The sequence below is a fragment of the Callorhinchus milii genome, unplaced genomic scaffold, assembly GCF_018977255.1.
Source record: "Callorhinchus milii isolate IMCB2004 unplaced genomic scaffold, IMCB_Cmil_1.0 Scaffold9, whole genome shotgun sequence".
NCBI classification, from domain to species: Eukaryota; Metazoa; Chordata; class Chondrichthyes; order Chimaeriformes; family Callorhinchidae; genus Callorhinchus; species Callorhinchus milii.
The window spans coordinates 16,531,760-16,542,504 of record NW_024704750.1 but is presented as its reverse complement, the minus strand read 5'-3'; the positions used below and the strand labels follow the sequence as shown (position 1 = coordinate 16,542,504).

The 10,745-nt window shown below is 43.5% G+C and overlaps 1 protein-coding gene across 1 annotated transcript in view; it reads left to right on the top strand.

Annotated features, from left to right (window-relative positions):
* Positions 1–5,427: 5,427 nt before the first annotated feature.
* The window catches only part of LOC103178489 (deubiquitinase DESI2-like), a 38,460-nt gene continuing 33,142 nt past the window's right edge, over positions 5,428–10,745 (top strand). Inside the window, exon 1 of the mRNA XM_007893266.2 lies at positions 5,428–5,760. Coding sequence (XP_007891457.1) covers positions 5,722–5,760 — 39 coding nt within the window. The 5' untranslated portion in view covers positions 5,428–5,721. The remainder of the gene's footprint in view (positions 5,761–10,745) is intronic.

The following is a 10,745-nucleotide window of genomic DNA, read 5'->3' as shown; positions in this document are numbered from 1 at the left end:
TTGTAGACGAATGAACAACCAGCAATTTAAGATCCTTGTTCTCATTGTTAAAGCCCTCCATGGTCTCGCCCCACCCTACCTCTGCGACCTCATCAAATGATACCAATCCGGCCGTTCCCTTCACTCAGCGAGCACCAGCCTGCTTTATTTCTCCTACCCTATTGGCTCCACCATCGAAAGACAGCTTTCAGCCTTTCTGCCCCCACTCTCTGGAACTCCATCTCGGAGTCCTCTGACCCGCTCCCTCCCTCACCTCGTTCAAGGGCCATCTTACGACCTACCTCCTTGACCACTCTTTCTGTCATCTTTGCACTTCCCACCCCTTTTGGCTCCCACTCCCAGCTCGGATATCCAGCCAATACTCTTAAGTGCTTCAGGGCATCTTCCTGACATGAAAGCCGCTGTATAAATGTAAATTTGTATTGTATGGTATTGTAAAACGATATGAACATTGTAAGTGTCTGCTGAGCATTGGAAGTACCATTTATATGCATGCCTTTAGGAAGTTGTTTAAAACTGTAAGGAATATAGAGCAGCAAATTATTGTCAAGATGGGCTGAACTATCCACTTTGGGAAGTGAAGAGTGAAAATTTATGATCTAATAATAAAAGACTGATTCAAATCCATAACACATCGAGACTTTGAACTCATCGTCTCGGCTGACACTCTGGTGCATACTCTTGGGGTATGTTGCATTGTCAGAAATGCCAACTTTCAGATGAGTCAATAAACCCAGGTCCCGTCTTCCCGTTTAGGTGGACATTAAAGATCTCACAGTCCTAATTGAAAAGTGAACATAATCCAGGTTAATAGTCCCGTTTAGTGCAGTGCTGGGCAAACGTTGCATTGTTTGGGGGGAATCATTCCCACTCAGTTCCTATTAATCCCGCAGGCCAAAGCCTGAACAGTAGGGGGGTCCTAGCTGCACGAGCAGCGGGAAAGTTTGCCAGACAGCAATATTAATAGCTGGTTAGACTCCAGCAGTATTCCAACGCAAGCCTTGGCTCTTGCCAACCTGTGCCAAATCCTTTCTAGAATTAGGTAAGCAGGATGTGTCCCTCCAGGGAGAGAGTGCGCAATCCATTCCAACAATCGATCTCTGGAATATCCATGTGTAGGTGGGATGCGTGGAAATCTTAGCTACGTGCAGTTCTTTAGATGAGGCTTCAAAACCATCCTCCTATTGCATTTCAGGTAGTTGTTAAAGATCCCATATTTCATCCCTCCACTCCCCCAACACCCCCCAACCCTTGTGCCCCAGGCAAAAGTCATCCCTCTTCTAAATGCACCAAACAAAAGAGATTAATTGGGCACTAATAATAATTCTTGCATTTGATATAGCGCTTTTCACGTCTTCCAGGTGTCTCAAAGCGCTTCACAGAATATACTGTAAGGTGAATTGATTTGTGGGCAAAATGCGGCAGCCAATTGCGCACAGCAGGGTCCCACAAACACTGCATTTGACTCATTGCGGGTGTGGTGTGTTGTTGGTACAAGTTAGGTATCGTGAATGTCCACAAAACAGTCACTACACTTCAAAGTGTCTCATTGTGTGCAGTAGCTCATTGCGAGGCATGTCTAGGTGACAAAGTACATTGTCAAATTGAAGTATTATATGCTTTTTAGATTCTCTGTAATAAATCTCTTCTGACCCTAGAACAGACTTCAGTTTACTGCAGCAAATTACCACATTCTCTATAATGGTTACACACTGTGAATCTGTCAGCTGACCTATCTGCGAGGCAATGCGTTTGCTGTTTGAAATCCCCAATTTGCACAGCGGCATGCATTTCCTTAGAGCTGTCAATACATCTCCAGACCTTATGAACTTTCAACATTTTTTTTTCTCTTCCCTTTAGTGACAGTTTAGTGCTGACTAAAGCAGAGGCCATTAGGTCTATGCAAAATCCAGCGTGTTTCACTGAAAGCCATGCAGCAAGTGAAGCTGTCATGTGCAGGAATACTATGTGTGATGCTTGCAGATTAGCCAATCAATTGCAAAACCCTTCCCCAACCTGCGGCCCCAAAACACATCATTACAACAAGTGATCGTTAGTAAATCTCCATTGGCAACATCTATCACAAAGAACTCAAAGCTGAAGGTTTGGACTGAGAGTGTACAACAGTAATGTACTAAATAGTTACAAATTGGATGCCATATACACATCACCCATTTATGGAGCTGACTGGATAGTGCTCAGGTAGCTTTGTTGCTCATATTAGAGTGTCTGGTTTGCTTGTTCAATAAATATTAGATCTATTAATAATAATCCTGATATTTGATTATAGAGCCTCATCACGTCATTGAGACGTCTCAAAGCGCTTCACAGAACATATTGCAAAGTGGATTGACTGTATATTCTGTGGGCGAAACGCGGCAGTCAATTGTGCACAAAAGTGTCTCACAAACAGTCGTGGATTCAATAATATTTTTTAAAATTATTTTATTGAAAAGTGTAGCGCCTGTGTATTTTATGGGTGAACCTGCAAACCTAATGCCGTCCCCAGTAATTGCTCCATTTATTTGAACTGACAAACTGAAATCCACCACTTTGTAAAGTAAAGATTAAATGTTTCCCTGTATGTAAGGAATGGCTTCCCATAGACATTGGTAGCCAGTGCTGGCATCACATATGACTTTGATTCTAGGGGGGAGTGGAGATAGACGTGGAGAAATGGTACACGGATGCAATTTGGGAATTTGGATATCTTGGGGATTAATGCGTTCTCTGAAGTAATCTGGTTTAGTAAACAATGGTCAACTCTGCTTTTGAACTGCTATCTCGCAGGGGGCTGAGTTCCAGACAACAACATTAGAGTGGAATAGAGGTCTATAACAGGAGCAGTGGTGTGGGAAGCCTCGCTCCTGCCATTCTGCCTAGATTGCTTTGGACCGAAACAGAATGACGAAGCAACTCGGAACTTACGAGGTGAACGAAATAGCTTCTTGTAAACTTCCAACCAGTCTTGTGGTTCCACATTGAGCTTGTGGATAACTGACAGTCGGGGTATACAATTTCCAGATGCAATCTTTCTTAGAGTGTGCTAAGAGCTCACAAAACTCTCCTGCCTTAATATAATTGATGTCCACGGATCAATAATTTTCATTATAGTTCAATACCTATTGACAGCAGCACCAGTGCCCACGTTGCCAGCAGTTACCACAGGTCTTGAACAGAGTTTATTAATGTGATAAACAACCATGTTCGGTCTCTTTCATTTATCAGCTTCCAGCCTTAAGTAAATATAGTATCAGAGTAATGACACTTTGCTCTCGATGACGATTAATAACCAATAGATCATTATGAAGGAAAATCCTAATTATCTGAGAGCATGGGCATCAGTCTGTAGGCGAACGCTTGCATTTCTGTTAGGAATTTAGAGCTGAAGTTACACCACAATTTAATTTCCCCATTCACTGATGGTGCTAATAGCCATCCCAGGTTAAACCCAGGGAGGCCTGAAGCACTTAATGCCCTCATCAGCTCTCAGTCTCCAGTTCCATGCAATCTTGTTGTTGTTCCAGGTTGTAATATTTGCATTATTATCTTGCGTTTGAAAGGGCTCTTAAAGGCCACAATATGAAAAGGTTAGGAAGCGGCCCCTTGAATTTTGCTCACGGTGCAGATTTATTGCTGGTAACATGTTTGAATGTGGACTGAATGAGAACACAGATACTGTTTGATGGTCCGAGCTGGACAAGCAGTGGGAAAGCTTTCCAGAGGGTGCTATCAATGGCAAGCCGTGCGGTTTTAGCTGGTTAGACTCCAGCAATTTACCCCAACGCACACTCTGGAGTCCCCCAAGCTTTGGCCTTTGCCAACCTGCGGCAAATACTTTCCGGAAGTAGGTAAGCAGGATGCATCCCTCCAGGGAGAGAGTGCGTATTCCATTCCAACAGTCTATCTCTGTCATTTCCATGTGTAGATGGGATGCGTGGAATACTCAGTTTGGTTTGAGCATATCTGAAGCATGCTGATGGGTTTCAGCGTGTGTCAGACACCCGGCTGACTAAAGAAATGACTACGTCATTCACACTTTGGAAGATTGGCATGATTTGCTTTTTGAAATGCCAATTCCAACCGTCTGAGTTCTAAGAGTGAAAAAGCGTGTGTTCTACTGGTTTGGACCAACCCCTCACACACACACGAGCTTCCACTGTTCAGCAATAGAGATCAGGAGAGAAAGGAAAAGCTCGCAATCCCTCCCCTGCCACTGGTGAGTCAACATTTCCCTCCACCCCTTAGCAATGCAACCCTTTTAAGACTTATTTTCATTTAATAGTAAGAAGCATCTTTAAATTGGCGCCTCTCGATCCTTTTATCCCTTGTTTTCTGGTTGGTTGTGAGATTTAAAGGCAAGATACAAAGGTGCTCGGTCTTATCCATCCAACCAGCTTGTGCATGAGACTGTTATTCCATGCCCCCCCCCACTCCAGCCCACCAACCCCTGCCCCACACACATACACACAGACGCACACACATACAAATATATACATATAAACACTTATATGCATACACAGACCTACAACAACAAATTACATTTCTATAGACAGACACATGCACCGACACGCAAATAAACTAACACACACACATATATAATAATAATAATAATCCTTGCATTTGATGCTCATATATACACACATATACGTACATGCGAACATATATACACACACGTACACATATACACACATATATATATACACACACTCACAGATATACACACACACATACATACGCTCACACACAGATATACACACCCATGCACACAGATACACATACATACACACTCACACATATACACACACACACACATACATACATATATACATACATGCATACATATGCACACACATGCACACACGCATGCACGCAGCGAGTTACAGTCTAGCTTTAAGGGTGTCGTGTCTTTGAGGATTACAGTCGTTCATGATGTAACCAGATCTCCATGTCAGTGTGCTGGGGCTGCTTAAAAGCCTGTGCTGCCTGTGTGCCAGCGGGACCATTCCAAGTGATGTCACCCTACACTGTGTAACAGTGAGCCGCAGAGAGAGAGAGAGAGAGACACACACACAGAGCGCTTCACTGCTGTCAGCACCTTGGCCAGCGCAGTGTTACAGCCAAAGGGACCATCTCTTTCTCTCTCCCACCCCCCCTGCAAATCCTCTCCATCATCTCCATCTCCATCTCTCATCCCAGTTAACACCTCCCCCCCGCCCCCCCCCGCACACACACACACAGACCATCGCCAGTATGAAGCGTGCTGCTCGGCTGAGTGGGAAAACGTGAACTGCAGCGATATTTTTCTGCCTGATGCAGGAAGAGAGAGAAAGAAACGGTCACGTCTGAGCCCTCACCATGAATTCATTGTAAAGTGGCAGCGACGAGCAAGGAAGGGGGGGTGGGGGTTGGGGGTGGTTGGGTGGTGGGGGGGGGGAAAGCTGGGCACTATTTATGGATGATCCGTGACTCCTGTATCTTCAAACAGCCACATTGCACAAAGTAGGGGGAGTTATAATCCTGCTTCTGCAAATTACCTCTCCATCTCTCTCTCAGTATATATATATATATATACACACATATATATATATTGTTATATATGCATCTGTATCCCACGTGTTTAAGCTCGGATGCAACAGGATCACTGGCCAGTGAGAGAGAACTGGCACAGAGAGAGATTTTGAGGATTATATTGGAACAGTGTGGAATCCGCAACGAGAGATGGCAAACGAACCGGTTATTCTCAACGTATACGACATGGTGAGTACCAAGGTACCCAGTATGTGTGTTGTTGATATTCTCCCTCAACACCTCCCCCACCACCCCCCACCAACTCCCCACCCTCCCCCCCCAAAAAAAAATTAGATAAAGTAAATGGTGTGTGTGTGTGTGTGTGTGTTTGTGGGTGAAGAAGGGTGAGAGCAGAGGTCACTTGGTGGGTTCTGTTCCCCAGAGGTTGTTAAATAGCCCCAATCTCTGAACCATCGCAGGTGCAGGATTCGGGTTCACTTGCTGAAAGCCGACAGATGCTGTGCTAATGCCTTGACACCAGAGTCTTTAAGTAGCATTCTGCCCTGTGGCCCTGCGTTAGGACAAAACGCTTGTGTTTTTCCTCTCGGCGGTCGGAATCAAACCTCGACTGTCCAGGGCCTTGGGACGTCCTCCCGACATGAAGGGGGCTCTACAAATGTAATTTGTTGTTGTCGGAATGGTCCAATATGTGAACGCGAAGAATAAGAATAACGTGGGACCTTGTTTGCAGTCCTATAATATCCGAATAATTTTCCCCTGTGAAGTTTTCGTGTTGTTGGAGTGGCGTACATTTGATTTGACAATTGTTTGATAACACAGAGGTATAGAAATATAGTGGGTTTAAGCATACATTGTATAAAAGTGCGAATACCTTTGAATACCGTACAAATGAATAATATGAATAATAATAATAATAATCCTTGCATTTGATAGAGAGCTTTTCACGTCGGGAGGACGTCCCAAAGTGCTTCACAGAAAACACTGTAAAGTGAATTGACTGTATATTTGTGGGCGAACGCGGCAGCCAATTGCGCACAGCAATGTCCCACAAACAGTCATAGATTGAAAATGACCAATTTTTATTATTTTTTTTGGTTTTGGAGGGATTATTATTAGGCGTGTGGAGTAAGGAAACTTGCCCAAGGTTTCGCCCTGACCTGCCTGAAATTGAACTCAGGTCTCTCGCTTGTAAAGCGAGTGCTCTAACCACTGAGCTACAGGTCTCCACGAACCAGTATTGTGAAGTGGCAGTGTTACTTCTAAGTAAATACTGGATTGGTTACCATGGTAGGATCATTTTTTACCCTTGTGTTTGGTATAACGCCTTCATGGGAGGAGGACGTCTTAAAAGGGCTTCACAGGATTTACTGTGAGGTGTAGTGACTGTGTGTTTTGTGGGTGAATGCGGCATCCCATTTGTGCATAGCAATGTCCCACAAACAAACAGCCCTGAAATGAGAGACCAATATTATTTTGGGGATTGTTGGCCAGGACACCCAGGAGAAATAGTGCCGAGGGATCGTAAACATCAACAAACAAGAAGACCTCACTTTATTTTCTCATCTGAAGGATGGACCCATTATCTGACGGTGAACCATCAGAGGGTTGGAGTGTCAGCCTGAACTGTGTGGATTCAAAGCCCCGCTGTGGGGCTTGTATTTGTAACCTTTTGACTTGGAAATGAGACTGCTGCCAACTGAGTCAGACCGACACAGTTTTGTTCACAATTAAATGCTTCATCAAAATTATTTGGGCTATTTGCGAGACAATGCTGTGCGCCACTGGCATTCGCCCACAAATACACGGTTACTCCAATTCACAGTAAATCCTACAAAGCGTTTTGAGTCGTCCTTCCGACATTATAAGATGCTTTGCCAAACGCGAGGATTATTATTATTATTATTTGTTGAAGTGCAGAATGGCAAAGCATTAAACATGGTGAATGGAGTCGAAAACCTGTGGGGTGACAGATTATGGACTTGTGTCCAGAATTCTCAATAGAGTGATCTTGGGTGCGATAGGGCACTTCAAACGAAAAATTATTTCCCTTTCCTCCCCGCGTCCCCTCTCCATCTCCCGCCCATCCTCCACCATCCCCCCCTCTCCCACATCGCCATCAATTCCCAGCAATACTTAGTTATTTCTGGTTCCAGTGCTGGTGGAGACAAGGTACTGAATCACTCTCTTTTCCACTGGCTTCCTCTTCTACCCTGCGGAAGGTGGGCGATGAAGGGTGTCCCACTGTGGGAAGAGGGAAAGTTTTTTTAACAAGAATTTGTGCCCATAAACCAAGATCTATCATCTATTTTTGAGTTCAGATCTGAGTATAAATTGTTCTAGTCTCTCTCTTGTGGTTTGCGATGTTGTGGGAACCTCTCCAGTTAGATTAATTTCGAACCATTTTCATATAATACTACACTTTGGTGATGTTCCGCTCTGACATGCGGCAAAATAAATCTTGGCTCTTTAAGTCACAAGGCGCTGTGTGTTGTTTATAGCATATAACCAGAAGTAATGTCAAGTCTATTGTAAAGTGCATTCCTCTGAAGGGAGCTCCAATATAGCAACATGTCTTGGAGTTAAGCAGTCATTAACAAACCACTTGATCTATATTGTGATCAGCTTTCACAAGCCAGTGGCTTTACAAACTGAGCTGTGAAAGGAGCCAGTGAGGTCCTTTTATTATTATTGCTGTGATCAACTAACAATTATGATAATATTAAAGAATTATTAATCTTTGCTCGTGAAATTGTTTCATATAATTTTTAAATGTTTCAAAACACATTACAGTAATTGCTGTCAGGTGTAGTGACTGTATTTGTAGGTAAACTCCATCCCACATTACCTTTGCCTCGCTCCCTCCTTCAAGGTGCATCTCAAAATACTCCTCTTTGACTGAGCCTTCAGTCATCCTCCTACCATCTTTGCCCTCCACTCTCCCTGATCCCGACCCCTAGCTCGGGTCCAAATCCCTGACTATCCGGCGCCTTGGCACGTCCTCCCGACATGAAAGGTGCTATACAACGTATTGTATCGTAAACTTGTAAAGTGGAAAGGAAGATGAACTTTTCCTGATTTATTTATTTTATAACTGTACTCAATAAGCATCAGTCTTGCATCCAGCTCCACTCATGTCAGTCCAATTTCGTCAGCAGAAATCAATGCAGCGTTCAGTGTCATTTGTTATAAAGAAACATCCGAGGGGGTAAATAGGCAAGGTTTACATTTGCTGCTGCTACAATCAACTGCTTTTCCACTGTACCGTGTGTTGTGATGTCCCTTCGCCCCCAGTAATGATTTTAATCATTTTTAATTTCTATTTTCGTGACACTTGCAAAACCATTGGTGGTGTAAGGCACTGTCTCTGTGTCAGCTCTATGTGAATAATGTTCCCCTTCACACGTGGTAATTGGTTTAGTGTGCCTTGCCTTGGGGCTCAGTGAGTTCATAGCCTGTCAGATTCAGAAAATGAATAGCAATAGAGAGTCAGGTGTTATCAATTATCCCAGGCTCAATGCCTTCAAAAAACTTTTTTTAAAAAAATACTCTGTCTTTGATCGAGCTTTTGATCAACATCTTTCGATCTTTAATTTGGCTGCTGGTCGACCACCGCTATATTGAATGCCACGTTTCGCTCACAAAAATACACAGTCAATCCATTTTACAGTATATTCTGTGAAGCATTTTGGGATGTCTCAATGACATGATGAAATATCAAATACAAAGATTATTAAACTCCGAGACACTGTCCAACGTGAAGAGCGCTATATAGATACACGTTGTTGTTGTTGAAGTTGTATTATTATTATAATATTTTGGTCAAATGTTATGAGTTGTTATTTGACATGGTCATTTTTGGAAATGCAAGTTGTCATCCTGTAGTAATATTGCTATTTTGTGTTTAAGCAGATACTAACTGTTTGACTAGGGACTGGCTCTCATAGAAGGGGTGACTGTCTTCCTACCAATTTATGGAGGTTTTGAAGCCTTGTGCTTCAGTGACTGTTACCAGCACACATGCAGGGAGAGAAGCCTTTGATTGCTTTCCGTTTAACATTGAGGGCTTGGACAAGTGCTATTGGGTCTGTTTGAGAGCTGAGCTTTGCGGTTTTATCCAGATAACTAAATGTAGAGGGAAACAATGCCTCTGATTGTTAGCCAATTGACTAACAACCGGGTTCCTACTTATTGCTAGGTAAACAGAGGCATGAGGAGTGAGGAAACTTGCCTAAAGTTTTGCCCTGTCTGGGAATTGAACCCGGATCCTCTCACTTGCAAGGCGAGCATGCTAACTACTACGCTCTAAGCTCCACGATGCCTCAGATTGTAATATGGGCAGCATGCGTCAGAGCTTCAAGCACAGCTCCTTGTCAACTATCCACCAAATATAATTGGTCACTCAATCCATGCCTGTTTGTGGGGCATTGCTGTGTGCAATTGTACTGCTGTGTTTTCCCTTCAAGTACACAGTCACTCCACAATTAATCCTGTGAAGCGCTTTGAGATGTCGTAAGGCGATATACCAAATGTACGGATTATTATTATTATTAGTGACACTAGATCCATGGATTTTACAAGAGTGTTTTAAAAGAGGAATTCTTTGACTGAGTTCTATAACAGCAGTGTTGTATGTTTCTTATACCTGCGTGTATTATACAATAAAACGTGGCTGATTAATTGAAAACACAAAGCTCTGCTGTTTCACTCTATCTATCACATCTTGGGGATGTGGAGAAAGACCTGTGAATTGTTTATACTTGCACACATATTCACTCTGTCAGTAGGAGTGCCTTGTGGGGAAAGAAAGCCATGGAAGTCATGTTGTCAAATGTGTTCATAGACAGCTGGTCTCTCATCACATTGTTGCTTCTCTGTAAGACACCCGGAAATGCTCTGAAATGTGCGTGTGAGAGAGATATCCATCGGTCAACAACAACTTGCATTTATATAGCGCCCCTCATGCAGGACATCATCCACGAGCACTTGACAGTGGCAGAGCATGACTCCAAGCTGGCAGGAATGAGGGAAGGTATCCATAGGCACGGTCAAAGAGGAAGGTCGTCAGGCGTGACCTGAAGATGGCGAAGGAAGGGGTAAGGTGGAGGGATTGAGTGAATTGGGGAGTAAGCAGGTCGAAGAGGTAGGAAGGTGCCAGAGCATGAAGGGATTCAAAGACAATCAGTTCTCCTCAGTTAGGCAGAAGCTTTTAGAAA